This window comes from Acomys russatus, chromosome 16, assembly GCF_903995435.1.
Source record: "Acomys russatus chromosome 16, mAcoRus1.1, whole genome shotgun sequence".
Taxonomy (NCBI): domain Eukaryota; kingdom Metazoa; phylum Chordata; class Mammalia; order Rodentia; family Muridae; genus Acomys; species Acomys russatus.
Window position 1 is genome coordinate 26,015,008 of NC_067152.1, and position 15,714 is coordinate 26,030,721.

Genomic DNA, 15,714 nt, shown 5'->3' on the forward strand with positions numbered 1-15,714 from the left:
CCTACCAGAGAGATGATATGAATTGTTTGAATTCTTTTCACAATTATGGACCGTGCAGCACCTCAGATGCTCTTGTGGGCAGGAATTCAAAATACAGCCCTTAGGAATATTTTTTTCTTGATTCTCCTCATTCTGAACACAGCCATTTATTCACAAAGAGGCGGTAATATCAAGAAAGAATACAAAGTGCCTATGTGTGCTTCATCAGAAATAAAATTTTATTTTTTATCATGCAAAACTACAGCATAAAAATGTCATGCTGCAAATATATCCCGGCTAACCCTTGAAAGGGAAAAAAACTGAAGTGACTCCATGGGATCAAGCATCATTAAGGAACTTGATCATTGCTTACACGTGGTTTTGAAGGCAAGAATTCAGCTGAGAGCTAGAAGATATCTATAGCTATGTAGATAACCAGCTGCAGATATATGTGGACATTTTGATAGGCTTGAGTGAGCTGTGGAAGAATAGATCTGTTGCTAAAGTGTTGTCTCTCTTCTGCTCCAGCAGAAGGAGTAAGAGTTGTGTCCACCTGGCAAAGTTATGCATTAGAAGACTCAGCAGCAGGTGTTGCATGGGGAGGTCCTGCAGGTGGTGCGGCAGGGGGCAGGCTGGCAGCAGGGGGGCCTGCAGCAGGGAGCCTGCACAGAGATGGGCTGACAGCAGGTGGAGGCCCAGCAGCAGGGCCTGCAGACCACAGCTGTGCAAGAGGTGGGGCAGCAGGTGATGGGGCGACAGCAGCCCTGCTGCAGGCTGCAGGGGTCACAGCAGATGGGGCGGCGGCAGGGCTCACAGATGGGCCTGGTGTAGTGGGGCACACAGGTCACTGGGCGGCACACTGTGGTCTGGCAGGACACTGGGCGGCAGCAGCAGGGGTCGCGGCAGCAGCAGGGGTGGAGGCAGCCTCCTCCACAGCTCTGGGAGGAGAAGGATCTGCAGCAGGAGCCGGCCATGGTGAGGTCTGGGCTGGAGGAGTGGGGCTGAGGAGTGAAGAGTGCTTAGGTGTTCTCAGGTGTGATGTCTCCTTTGGTTCGGGGTCCCTTTATATACCTGGCCAGGTGCTGATGAACTTAAGGACACAAGGCCATTTCCTGGACTTGTGGTTACCCAATTAGAAGAGAGTCCTGGATTCAGTTGCCAGGCAACAGTTCCAGTATCAGCAAGGATGCTTCTCTTCCCAGCCTTCTACTCTTTCCCTTAGAAGGAACACCTGGTAGTCTGTATCATTACAACTATTGCTCACCCGTCCGTCAATTTCCCCAGACTAGGCCACGTGACAGACTGAAAGTCTAGAGGGCACACTGCTGATGTCACTTTCCCTTCGTTCACAGTCTCTGAGGAGGTGTGATGCTGTAACGCGCTTGAGTCACGAGCCTCGTTTCTGATTGACATCTAGACACAGCAACGATTGCCAAAGAGCCAAGTTGGCTCATAAAAGTGGATGTGTGCCTATTCTGTGATGGAAAATATGACCCAAGGCTTCTGGGAAACAGACTGTTGCCTTGCCTTGCCCATGGAGAGATAATCACCAAAGCATCAGAGTGGCATTTGAGAAAGGATCCTAAATTGTCCTGTAATTTCACGACCTCTCGTGACACATTTATTATGTAAACAGGGCAATTAGGAAGACAGAGAAGGAAAACTAAACCCTGACATTTCTTACCATATAGTAGCTACAATTTGTAGGGGACAAGCTAAAACCAAAGGGGATTACAGGTGAAGAGCTTTTTTTTTCTTTTTAAAAAAATATTTAATCACTTTGTGCAGGCCCTGCCGGTCTTGATAGTCTTCTTGTGGAGCTACCAACAACTCCCCCTGGTCCTTTCACCCCGCCTCCCAACGCTTTCATATAGCTCATAGGGCTTTTCCCAGAGTCTGGCTGCAAGTCCTAGCATCTGTCCCAATCCCCCGCTGGGTGGAGTCTCTCAGAAGACATCTATGTTGGCCTAATATCCACTTATAAGTGAGCATATACCCTGTATGTCTTTCTGGGTCTGGGTTACCTCACTCAGATGATCTTTTCCAGTTTCATCCATTTGTCTGCAAATTCACTTGTTTTTTTGATAGCTGAATAGCATTCCATTGTGTAAATGTGCCACAGTTTTGTCCTTGGCTGGTGCCTTAGTTTGAGCGGGACCCCTGGGCCCAAATCTGCCTATCATTTTGTTCTACTTGTAGATTTCTAGGACCCTCTGTATCCTTTTATTTTGCTATTCTTCCATGCGTCTCTCATTTAGAGTCCCAATAGGATGCCCTCCCCTCTGTTCCAGTTTCCTGGTAAGTGAAGGCTTTCGTGGGACATGTCCCTTGGGCTAGTATGCAGATATAAGTGAGTATATACCATTTGATTCTTTCTGCTTCTGGGTTAACTCACTCATTATGATCATTTCTAGCTCAATTCATTTATCCACAAATTTCGGGAATTCCTTGTTTTTAATAGCTGAGTAGTATTCCATAGTGTATATGTACCACAGTTTCTTTATCCACTCTTCTATTGAGGGACACTTAGGCTGTTTCCATGTTCTGGCTATTATGAATAAGGCTGCTATGAACATGGTTGAGCAAAGTTTCTTGTTGTGTGCTGGAGCATCTTCTGGATATATTCCAAGGAGTGGAATAGCTGGGTCTTGAGGAAGCCCTATTCCCATTTTTCTGAGATAGCACCAGATAGATTTCCAAAGTGGCTGTACTAGTTTGCATTCCCACCAGCAATGAAGGAGTGTTCCTCTCTCCCCACATCCTTGCCAGCATGTGGTGTCGCTTGAGTTTTTGATCTTAGCCATTCTGATGGGTGTAAGATGGAATCTCAGAGTTGTTTTGATTTGCATTTCCCTGATGACTAAGGAGGTTGAGCATTTCTTTAAGTGTTTCTCAGCCATTTGATACTCCTCTGTTGAGAATTCTCTGTTTAAACCCCTTCCCAGATCTAGCCAATGGTCAGAATATTCTCCACAGTTGAGTGGAGAGTGTGATATGACTTTCTCACATACTATGGTGCCTCACATTTGACCATGTCCCCTGGAGGGGGAGACCTGGTGGCACTCAGAGGAAGGACAGCTGGTAGCCAAGAAGAGACTTGATACCCTATGAGAATATATAGGGGGATGTAATCCCCCTCAGGAACAGTCATAGGGGAGGGGAATAATGGGTAAATGGGGGGGGGGGAGGAATGGGAGGATACAAGGGATGGGATAAACATTGAGATGTAACAAGAATAAATTAATAAAAAAAAAAGAAAAGAAAAGAAAAGAAAAAAAATGTGCCACAGTTTCTTTATCCATTCTTTGGCTGAGGGACATTTAAGCTGTTTCCAGATTCTGGCTATTAAGAATAAAGTTGCCAAGGACATTGCAAGCAGAAAGCCTAGACTTTCTGTTTAGATGTAGCCAATGAGCAGCTCATTCTCCCCCTGGGGAAGTTGGAGAGGAGAGCGGGGGACTGCCTTTGACATGAACTCTCTCTCCTACCTGAGATTTGATCACTGTCCCTTGGCAGAGAGGCCCTGTGGGAAAACAGAGGAAGGGGATGCAGGGGAGGAGGACCCCACCTGTCAGAGGTCTAGGGGAGGGAAAGGGGGGAGAGGGAGGGAGGGTGGGAACAGAAAGATAGGAACAAGGGGATTACAATCAGGATGTAATGTGAATAAATTATAATAAAAGAAAAAAAAAAGTAACCACTATACAGTCTGATACCAGCACCCTCTCCCCCCCACCACCTAGTCCCACCCTCGCATGTTGTCCCCGTTCCCCCTTCTACTTCTTTTCAGAGAAGTAGGGGTCCTTAAGGGGTACCAACCCATCCTGGCACCTTAAGTCACAGTAGGACTAAGCACATCCTCTCCCACTGAGACCAGATAAGGGATCCAAAGGTAGGGAACAAAGTCAGGGACAGCCCCTACTCTCATTATTAGGGGACCCACATGATGACCGTGCTGCACATCTGTTACATGTGTTGTGCGCTGAAGAACCTTATAAACGCCGGTCAGATTAAACCAAATGACATTCCATACATGCCTGTCTTTTGAATTCATTTCTCGATCGTTTTATTTCTTGCTTTCTAAGTATGACATGAACACTACACATTAAACTCTTTAAAAATCTATCATAGGGCTGGTGAGATGGCTCATGGGGCAAATGCTCCTGCCACCAAGCCTAACAACCTTAGTCGTCAGGGGCCACATGGTGGAAGGAGAAGACAGACTCCTACAAGTTGTCCTCTAAACTACACACACACACACACACACACACACACACACACACACACACACACCATAACACAGCTGCACCCACAGACATGTGTGTGCACCCAAACACAAAAGAAAAACATGATGAAACCTGTTGGAAATTTCCGAGAAGGAATTAATTATTTTATTTTTCTGTAACCAATAGTTTGGGTTGATGGCTGAAAAATTTGATTGTTTACAAAATATGAGATAAGATTATTAAAAAGTAGAAGGAAGCTTAGCGAGTTGGTGACTGAATGAGGAACTTTGGGTGTCACCACCACAACAAGGGGATAGAGGAGACAAATGAAGGTTTGAGAGGCAGCCATAAGCATTGGGCAAGGATTAGGGCTTTGGGGTCATATTTCCTCTGAGTGTGTGTGATGTTTAGTTTCCATCGTCAAAGAGTCAGTGATGGAGAACCAACCTGGGAAGGAGTCACAATGAGGCATTGTCTAGATTAGGTCAGCCCGTGGCTATGCCTGTGGGTTGGTTCCTTAACTGAGTTAACTGGGGTGGGAAGACGGACCTTGAATGTGGGTAGACTGACCTGACTGTGGAGAGGCTGCCCCTGAATGTGGGGAGACTGCCCCTGACTGTGGAGAGACTGCCCTTGACTGTGGAGAGACTGACCCTGACTATGGGGAGACCCAACCCTGACTGTGGGGAGACTGATCTGAATGTGGGGAGATTGACCCTGACTGAGGTGAGACGGACCCTGACTGTGGGAAGACTGACCCTGACTGTGGGGAGACTGATCTGAATGTGGGGAGACTGACCTGACTGTGGAGAGACTGACCCTGAATGTGGAAAGACTGACCCTGAATGTGGGGAGACCAACCCTGACTGTGGGGAGACTGATCTGAATGTGGGGAGATGGACCCTGACTGTGGGGAGACTGATCTGAATGTGGGGAGACTGACCCTTACTGAGGGGAAACTGACTCTGACTGTGGGGAGACTGACCCTGACTGTGGGGAGACTGATCTGAATGTGGGGAGACTGACCCTGACTGAGGGGAAACTGACCCTGACTGTGGGGAGACTGACCCTGACTGTGGGGAGACCGACCCTGGGAAGACAGACCTTGACTGTGGGTAGACCAGCCTGACCGTGGGGAGATGACCCGGACTGTGAGGAGACCGACCCTGAATGTTGGGAGACCAACTCTGACTGTGGGGAGACTGATCTGAATGTGGGAAAACTGACCCTGACTGTGGGGAGACTGATCTGAATGTGGGGAGACTGACCCTGACTGAGGGGAAACTGACCCTGACTGTGGGGAGACTGACCCTGACTGAGGGGAAACTGACCCTGACTGTAGGGAGACTGACCCTGACTGAGGGGAAACTGACTCTGACTGAGGGGAAACTGACCCTGACTGTGGGGAGACTGATCTGAATGTGAGGAAACTGACCCTGACTGTGGGGAGACTGATCTGACTGTGGGGAAACTGACCCTGACTGTAGGGAGACTGACCCTGACTGAGGGGAAACTGACCCTGACTGAGGGGAAACTGACCCTGACTGTGGGGAGACCGACCCTGGGAAGACAGACCTTGACTGTGGGTAGACCAGCCTGACCGTGGGGAGATGACCCGGACTGTGAGGAGACCGACCCTGAATGTGGGGAGACCAACTCTGACTGTGGGGAGACTGATCTGAATGTGGGTGGCACCATTTCACAGGCTGGGCCCTGGAGTGAACGAAAAGGAGACGGTGAGCTGGGCGCCACCCCGCGCACCCTAACTCACTGCTCTTTAATCTTGACCACAGATGTAGTACGGCCAGGTGCTCCAACTTCCTGCCACCTTGACTTCCCCACAACGATGCACTGGAACCTGGAGCTGTACTCCAAAATAAGCCTCTGCTTCCTCAAATACCATAGTCAGGAATATTGTCACGGCATAAAGTAACTAGCACAAGACCCCAAATTTCAGGTAGGAGATGTACAGTTGTAATAGTGTCCTGTCTATGCACCACATCATGTCCTGTGGAAGAGGGGTCTTATGTCTGTTCCACAGCCCATGTTAACGTTGGATCTTGCTCAGTTTACCCAGACACTGCAATGATGGCAGAATGCCACCACCACCAGTTCCTGTGACGACTCTAGGTTTTCTGTTGTGTGGCGGCACCCTTGCTGACACACACTCAGAGACAGATTTGTTGAAAGGGAGTGTCCCTGAACTTTATGACAGGAGCTTTTTTTTTTTTTTAAGACTTATTTATTATGTATACAGTATGCATCAGATCACATTATAGATGGTTGTGAGCCACCATGTGGTTGCTGAGAATTGAACTCAGGACCTTTGGTAGCCCAGTCAGTGCCCTTAACCTCTGAGCCATCTCTCCAGCCCCGACAGGAGCTTTTAATGTCATATTATTCCCGTTCCAAGCACTCTGCGAGAGCATACTGAACATTTTAACAATGATGATAATTAATTGTGGGACTTCTGTGGTTTGGTTGAAAAAGAACATAGTGATTGATAGTGGCTGTTGGCCTGGTGGCCGTGTCCTCATCATGATGGGTCTAGGATCGTGCTTCGTTAGGAACTAGTTTGGAGGTTTCTAGATGTCAGGAGCTGTCTAAAAGTCTGAAAGCAGAATATGCTTTTCATTTGGAATCCGTGCTTGGTAGCAATCCTTAAAAACACCCTCCAGTCACATGAGCCAGAATTGAGCATGGGGACGGGTGAGGGAAGAGGGAGCTGTGTATCTCAGGAAAATGGCGCCTTCACAGTCTTGATTTCCTCATCTGTGAAATGGAGTCATCAGTGTCTGGGGCTCTTCATGGGCTGTTTTATGGTAACATCCACACAAACGCAGACGACAGAGAGATGCATACGATTAAGCAAAAAGAGAAAAATAGTCAAATTGGAAAATACAGCAAAGTGGTGTCATGGAATCAGTGGAATTTGTGAATTTATTTCTGTAACTAATATGTGAGTGTGAGTGTGTACAATATACACACAATATTATAGCTATGTATGTGTACATACATATATATATTACGTTATAGAAGTATAATCTATCTACCATATATCTAACAAATCTCTCTTAAGTGCAACTATTCATCTGTCTAAAGTCAGGACAATTAAACCAATCTCTTGCTGCTTTTGGATTTGAAGTTCCCTTGAATGGGTAAGTACAAGAAAAAAAAAAAAAGCTTTCAGATACACGCAGTGCGTACTGCTCTTTGCTCTTGTTATTAAATTCTCCTTGGAAGTCCTAGAGTCTAGACCTCGTTTCTATTGATTTTAAAACTGTAATAAGATTCAAATATTTCTTTCATTCTGAGACCATATTAATCTGTTATCAATGTATATTGACATCAATTAGAAAACTATTTCTTTTGGTGAATGTGAGGTATCTCTGAAAAAAAAAAAATTTTTTTTGAAACATGTGAATGAAGTCTTCCCCTGAATCCTCTCTGACCCTCAGTGACTTGGTTTGAACTTGAGAACATTTTGTTTTAACTTTACTTGACAGAGAGATGCTCAGACACAGTAAAACTGGCACAAATAATGGCAATGGACACTTAAGGTGTGGCCTGTAGAAGTTCAACTTTTCTGGAGATTTATACTGAGAAGTGCTAAATTTCCCATTTTACAGTGCCATCGCTGGGTAGGTGGGCCTCAACTACACAGGAAAGGTAGGTGCAGAAGCCAGAGGGAGCCGGCCAGTAAGCAGCACTCCACCATGGTCTCTGTTTCAGGTCTCACCTGGAGCACCCGCCCCTCGATGGGGACTAACCTGGACAATGAAACAACCGCTTTCTTCTTCAAGTTGCTTTTGGTCAGAGTGTTTGAAGCCAATTACAGCAAAAACTCAAAGGTATAGAAGTTAAGTTCTATACGATGGTAGGCTTCTTTTATATATGACGGGGGCTGCTTTTGCTTTAAGTAAATATCTCCTTGTTTTTTTAAAAATTTTTGTAAAGACAATTCCTTTGTCAGCTTAGTTTCGTTTAACCGATGGGTGTCAAGCCCTAGCCCTGTACTGGACACTGAGCTGCATCTGTACAGTCAAAGATAATAAACGGCAGTCTCCTCCTCACCCGCAGAGAAACGGATGACCTCAATGCAGGTCCTTTTGGAGAGTGAGATAGCAAGGATGCTACAAGAATACACTGGGACGCCTAAGACAGCCTGATTTCCTGCAAGCGGATGTGCACATGCACCTGTGTGGTATGAGGGTCAGGACACATCTTCTGGGGAGCCTAGAAAAGAGTCAGAGCTAAATACATGAAAAGAGATGCAAGAATATTTGAGACAAATGAACTTTTTTTTTTTTTGTGGTTGTTATTGTTCAGAGTCTAGACTCCTGTTCATCTACACACACTAATAACACATACTAAGGAATGAATCAGGAGCGTGGCATTTGTTATGTCAGGAAAATAATTTTTATTCAAACAGTGAACAAAGATGGCAAAGATACTAGTGAGAATTTGATCTTCTGAATCAAAAGGGCTCACGGTGAACTTGTACAATCCACTCTTGGGACCTCTGAAGGTGATTTACCATCCAGGATGAATGACGTCTGCTGTTACAGATGTCTGGGAGTTTGGCATCAGCAAGAGTAACACTCTCTTTATTTCACACAGTATCCGGTTTGTAGGATGTAAAATTGTTACCACCTTTGGGGGAGGGGATATTTTCTTTCAGTTTGATTAAAAGACCAAATAAATAGGTGTGTAGGGGATGGCACATCCTTGGTGGGAATACCAGGTGCTCAGCAGCAGGTGTTGCATGGGGAGGTCCTGCAGGTGGTGCGGCAGGGGGCAGGCTGGCAGCAGGGGGGCCTGCAGCAGGGAGCCTGCACAGAGATGGGCTGGCAGGAGGTGGAGGCCCAGCAGCAGGGCCTGCAGACCACAGCTGTGCAAGAGGTGGGGCAGCAGGTGATGGGGCGACAGCAGCCCTGCTGCAGGCTGCAGGGGTCACAGCAGATGGGGCGGCGGCAGGGCTCACAGATGGGCCTGGTGTAGTGGGGCACACAGGTCACAGGGCGGCACACTGTGGTCTGGCAGGACACTGGGCGGCAGCAGCAGGGGTCGCGGCAGCAGCAGGGGTGGAGGCAGCCTCCTCCACAGCTCTGGGAGGAGAAGGATCTGCAGCAGGAGCCGGCCATGGTGAGGTCTGGGCTGGAGGAGTGGGGCTGAGGAGTGAAGAGAGCTTGGGTGTTCTCAGGTGTGATGTCTCCTTTGGTTCGGGGTCCCTTTATATACCTGGCCATGTCTGATGACCCCCAGGCACATGATCATTCTTGTAAATCCTCTGGCTAATTAACAGAAGAATTAGCATTGACTAATGGTATTTTTTGTCCCTACCCATGTACATATCATGCGTATATATCACAAATATCTCTACATTTTCTTCTGTGGTTCATGCTTACAGAATCTAAACACTGGATTCAATTGTGATGAGTTTGAAATATTTCTAAATCATCAAAGAGGAAAGACTTTGTTTTCCAAACAAGATATGATCTAACCACTCTCCCTTTGGCTGTGATGTCATCATTTTGCCTTCAAAGACTCCCTGGGTTGCCACCCAAGAAGCCTCTTATATCATTAGTGCACATGGACATGACAGCAGCAGATTATTAGTGCCACTATAAGTGAGCCATCTTCATTTGCTTTCCAGAGAACTCCCAGGATGCATCTCTGGCAGGCCTGTGGTTTCACGGGTGATAAAGGACCACATAAGTATTTCCAGCTTTGTCACACTGGTTTGGTCACTCTCTCTTCTGCTAAGGGTCAGGGCTGGGCTGTCCAGTCCTGGCTATTGTTTTACTGACCTGGAATGCCCTTCTTGTCCTTAGAACCTAAACTCAACTTCTACCTCGACTGTAAAACATACTTCAAAGACTTATTTAGGATTTATTTAGGATTAGTCAGTGCATCTGTAGAGTCCAGGAAAAGATTGTGGAGAGTCTGTGGGCCCATCCCTTCCCTCATTTTTGCAGCTGAAGTGGTAGGGTTTACTGAGGTCGCACAGTGAGGTTGCAGTGTGAGGGCTGAGCTCTGAGTTTCCCCTTACTCATCAGTAAATTGTCTCTGCCCTGGGTCTGTGCTTACTCCTTTGTAAACCATGATTTTATCGGAGTAAGTAGGAAGTTTAATTTTATCTTAGTAGCATTACTACCTGATGCCATTGATGGAGGAGGGAAACTTTCGACCACAGAATAGAAACATAGACCTTCTAGGTGAGGACCAAGTCCAGAAGGTTCTCTCTGAAGGTGATCAAAGGACAATGTCTTGTTGGCACCTTATTTCCCGGGTTTTAGCCTCAAATGTAGTTCAATTGCCCTTGCTGGGGACATCAAGAAGCTGGGAGCTCTGCCCTGGTACAACTCCTTCTCTGCGGTTAATGATGGGCTTCCACTACCTCTGCTTTTGAACTAGCTTTATCCTCCTCCTTTGTAAATGACTAAAAGTATCCCATTCCATCAACCTTCTTACATTTTGGGAGCATCAAGGGTCGGGTGGGTAGGAAGAAGGACAAAACGCCTTTAAAACCTAACTCAAGAGCCAGCAAGATGGTTCAGCGGATAAAGGTGCCAACATCAAAGCCCAAAGGCCAGAGTTCTAGTCTCAGGACCCACATGGCGAAAGGAGTAACTCAGCTTCTACAGTTGTCTTCTGACTTCCACACATACCTTGACGAGGGTGAGTGGATGTGCGTGCGCATGCATGTGCGTGCACACACACACACACACACACACACACACACACACACACACACACACACACACGATAAATGTTAAAAATGAAAAACAACCTGACTCAAATGCTCTTTAAGTGTACTTTATCCTGTAATGACTGCTCTCGTGTTTTAATGGTGAGGATTTTTTTCTTGACATCATGAGGAAATCAACTTTATTGTACATGAAAGACATCGTGGAAACATAGCTGTGAGTTTTATCAAGTCTATTGTATTTGTCTTTCCTTGTGCAAAGCTTTTTCTCTCTATGATCTGGTAGAAGACAAACAGTTCCCAGTTTGTTTACAAGTAAGCTCTTTATTTGTGACCAGATTCAATTGACACTTTTGTTGGCTTTCCTTAGTCATCTGAACTGATGACTCACATCATAGTATTGTAGGGAGTCCCATTTTCTTTTATAACAGGTTTTTACCAAAAGCTTCCACTTTAAGCACAGCTTATGACAGTTATCCTCTTGAATGTACACCATTCACTGGTGTTGGTTTGACAGCTGTTTTCCTGCCTACCACATGAGATTTTAAGTTATCGTTTAGCCAATTCTTCATCTGTTCCACGAGTTGCAACATATATTTTCATAACTGATTAACTGCCATGATAATCAGTGGAGGTGGATATTATTACCTCCACCCTTAAGAAGAGTAAACTGAAGCTTGGAAGGGGTAACTAACTTGCCTGAGATCACACAGCTATTTATCAATAGAGTCTGTATACAAAGTCAGATAGATATGTCTCACCTGGTAAGTTTATGTTTAAAGAAAGGTGCCTACAAATGAATGGAATTATCCTACAACTTAACATTAGTAAGTTGACTTTACACTATTCCTATAAGCTTGATTTTTATCTATTACCCTCCAAACTTAATAATTTATGGCCACAAAATTTAGCAAGCCTCAAAATATAACCAGTCTTGGTGCATCTTCTTAGACATCGCTTAATTTATACTGTCTTTGTGGAACACCATCTTCTCATCTTCTCACCCTGACTGGCATACTAGGTTAGTTTACTATTACCATGTTTGTGGGACTGTGATGGCCTAGGACTAATGGGGGAAAGTTTGAGGAGAGTTTCAACCCTGGATACCTCATGAGGACTGCGGATGTTGGCTCCCTCCCTTCTCTCTCAACTTGGTACCAGAAAGTGAGCTGTCCCACCATCAACCCTCATAAAAATGTATTACCTTGACAGCTGTCAGACTCCACTCCATGTTTGATCTTATAAGGTTTTCCCCCTTTGTAGGGGTACCCCCTGAGTATGTAGATGAAGTATCTTTCAACACCCTTATTCTGGCCCCCGAGACACTGCCCATCTCCCCAGGGCCATAAAGACTCCCCCTTCACCTACAGTGAACTGAGCCAGCTCTCCGAAGCTGTTCCTGGGTGGGTGGACTATGGCTTTGCACTCACTGCTGACCGAGGCCCTCCACTGCATCCACACTCCTGGGTTAAGCTTCACCCGCTCCAGCCCAGCCCGATGTACAAAGGGGAGAAGTGGACCCTGAGGAGCAGCACGTGATTGAGTTAGTTACATTCAAATGTGGTGTATAGCAAGCAGCCACAAACTAACTCTTAAGTACAGTAATAAGTGTTTATTTCCTCATCATCGGTCTGCAGGTCAGTTTGGCTGGTATAAAACTAGGCGTGGCTTCTGGTCACAGGTTAGAGTGAGACTTCTTCAGGAATTAAGGGAGCCACATTTCAAAAATGAAATTATGTGTTTTCTAGATACACACGAATATAGGATAAACTGTGAATGATTTTATAACAATTGTATCTGAGTGTAAATGACCTATATTTACATTTTTTAAAGCATGTGTTGTTTACTTGAAGTTAAAACCTAAAAAACTGTCTTGTATTTTAGGTGCCAGCCCTTCTTCTGCTAGCAGAGAGGAGCCCATGGATACATGTCTTGTCTTTGAATGGGAGAAGAAAGAGAGCAGAGTTAGTGTGAGTGACAGAGATTCTAATAAATTTGAGAATCAACCACTTTAGTGATCTCTGCTGTGATGCTTAGAAAGGGCCTTTTAGAGAGTGAGTGTCTCCTTCCAGACAGTCAAGAACCCTCAGTTATTGACCAGGGACTGCATAACTCCTCTTTGAAGTTCATATTGTCTATCTCCTGTTAGTTTGGATTTATTTATGATCTGAAAAAGAGAATAAAATGCAAAATAATGGGAAGAACTCAATTTTATGAAAGTAGATATCCCCCTCCTGCCTTCTCTCTCTCTCTCTCTCTCTGTCTCTGTCTCTCTCTCTCTCTCTCTCTGTGTGGGTGTGCGCTCGCACATGTACACATGCATTGAGGCAGAAGGACAACCTTGAGTGTTGTTCCTCAGGAACCATCTACCTTTTGCCCTTTTGATGTTCTCTCACTGGCCTAGAACTTGTCAAACCAGATAGACCAACTGGCCAGTGTGGACCAGGGATCTTCCTGGATTACAAGTGGGTTCCACTATGCCAAGCTTTTTCTCCATGGGTTCTGGATGTTGAACGCAGGTCCTTGTGCGTCTAGCAGTTTCTCCAATTGTGCTTTCTCCTTAACCCCCAAAGTAGATGTTTTCTTAACATTACATTCAAAATTCTATTTCGTTGCTTAAATTAAATATAAATGGTTCCAAAGATGGACAGGTGAAGTTTTCTCTTGGGAAAATCATAGTTGAGAGATGGGTTAATAGTTTCTGCTTGCCAGTGGAATTAATGAAAGTATGTGTATGACTTGTAAAGGATACTTTTCTGAGCTGAAGAAAAAGACAACCAGGAAAACAGAATGAAGAAGAAAGTCAACTGCTGTTCTACAGGGTGTGTAGCGAACTGGAGATCAGACTGTTGGGCTGATGTGAGGTGGTCTTCCAGTTTCTGGGTGGGAGTTGTCCGCTCAGGGCTGGGATTTTGCCAGCTTCTTATGAAGCCATATAACATTACTTCAAACCCATGAAAAGCTCATACTTTGATGGGAATCATTTGTCACAGACAGGAGAGCTAGAAAAATTAAACCCTGTTCTATGGAGAAAGCAAATAAAAGAAGAGTAAACCATTTGCTTATACTGAGATCCAGAAGCTAATATGGATTTCAGATCCATCTAAGACAGTTGTAATGTCAGCATCCTAAGCTGAGACATTCATTTGTCTCAGGCCAGAGAGCCTGCAGCAAACTGATAGCCATTATCAATCACGATTTAATACTCTACAGAGTTTTTTTTTTTCCATTATAGGAGTTTCATCTTCCTTGGCTGGAGAACTATCCTTACGGTTTTAATTTTTATTAATCAATGAATTGCTGACCACAGTTATGACTGAATTGTAAGATGTTCCCTCCAGTTAGTGTGCTTGGTGTTATGGTGGAGGACACGACTTCCCCCTCTTACCCACACAGCCACACAGATCATGTAGGTGGCACCCAACACCAGGGCTTGGGCACTCCTTAGTGAAAGCACATTTTAGAGAGAAAAGGGTCCTTCTAAGCCATAGCAGCCAATGGGCTTTGGTGGGAATCATTTGTCCACTTTCAGTAAATCTTAGTTAAATAGCTATTCCGGGCTTTCTGTCCTTGCCGGCCTGAGAGCTGTGCTACATCCTTCATCTTCTAGGCTTGCTTGAGTTTCTCGTACAAAATTTCAAGCTATCATCCGTAGATCAAGGAAGCAGAGAAGACAGTGCAATTTCTATGTTTATTCATGGTTATTTTGTGTCGTGCCACATCCTCAGTGTGTGGGGCAGTCCAGATTCTAAGTGACAAGACGTTCCCACCTCCCATGAGCAGCTGGTCTCAGGTGCTCAAATCTATAGGCAATCTGGGGCTCTCATTGTCCCCACTTCGTCTCTCTTTAATGTGAAAAGCATTTGATACCTGCGATCTCTCCTGCGTGAGCAACCACAGCTATAGTTCTCTGATCACAGCTCATACAAGTGAGGATCCAACTCACCCACATGACGAGCTTCTGTTACTTTCATAAGCAAGACAGAAAGGAAAGGACCAGAAGGACTATCTTCAGCTTAGCACGAGTGCCATCTGGCCAGAGGTATCTCATCTGCTCTTGTTTAACAGTTTGCTGTGACCAAAAACACATGGCGGAAGTGATAGTAGGTGAGTTATGGGACCTGAGCCTTAGGTGTTGAAGCTTCATCCTTCTTGTTGGAACAACTGCAGCAACCCACAGAGAAGCTTGGGAAAGTCCATGAGGAGATGAAAGGACAAGCATCCAGGTACCAAATGGCTTGGGTGTGTATCCCTCAAAGACCCATGTGTAAACTAGAGTGAGTACCACTCATAAAAGGCTCATGGGTTGGGAGTTGGTCCCCAGCTGTGGTGCTATTAAAGCATAAATTGACCATGAGAATAAACTGCATCACTGGGTGTCTTAGTTAGGGTTTCTACTGTTGTGAAGAGACACCAGGACTATGGTAACTCTTATAAAAGAAAACATATAATTGGAAGTGGCTTACGGTTCAGAGATCTAGTCCATTATCAACATGGCTGGAAGCATGGTGGCACGCAGGCAGACATGGTGCTGGGGAAGGAGCCCAGAGTTCTACATCTGGACAGGCAGAAAGCAGGAGGAGAGAAAGCCCCTGGGCTTGGCTTGACCTTCTGAAACGTCAAAGCCCATTCCTAGTGACACACTTCCTCCAACAAGGCCACACCTCTTAACAGTGTCACTCCTTATGGGCCCCTGGGAACCATTTTCAAAGCACCACACTGGCCTAACGCATTGATGAACTCTGTGTCTTAAAGAGCTTATGTTAAAATAGGGCCTGGGTGGAATAGATGTGAACTACTACA

General features: G+C 45.5%; 2 protein-coding genes across 2 annotated transcripts; both read right to left on the minus strand.

Moving 5' to 3' along the window:
- Positions 1–490: 490 nt before the first annotated feature.
- LOC127200352 (keratin-associated protein 2-1-like) lies at positions 491–994 on the minus strand. Its single transcript, XM_051158540.1, has one exon. The coding sequence runs from the start codon at positions 951–953 to the stop codon at positions 558–560; it is 396 nt and encodes a 131-aa protein (XP_051014497.1). The 5' UTR covers positions 954–994; the 3' UTR covers positions 491–557.
- A 7,838-nt stretch (positions 995–8,832) lies between these two features.
- LOC127200351 (keratin-associated protein 2-1-like) lies at positions 8,833–9,466 on the minus strand. The gene has a single exon (XM_051158539.1). The coding sequence runs from the start codon at positions 9,449–9,451 to the stop codon at positions 8,951–8,953; it is 501 nt and encodes a 166-aa protein (XP_051014496.1). The 5' UTR covers positions 9,452–9,466; the 3' UTR covers positions 8,833–8,950.
- Positions 9,467–15,714: the final 6,248 nt, after the last annotated feature.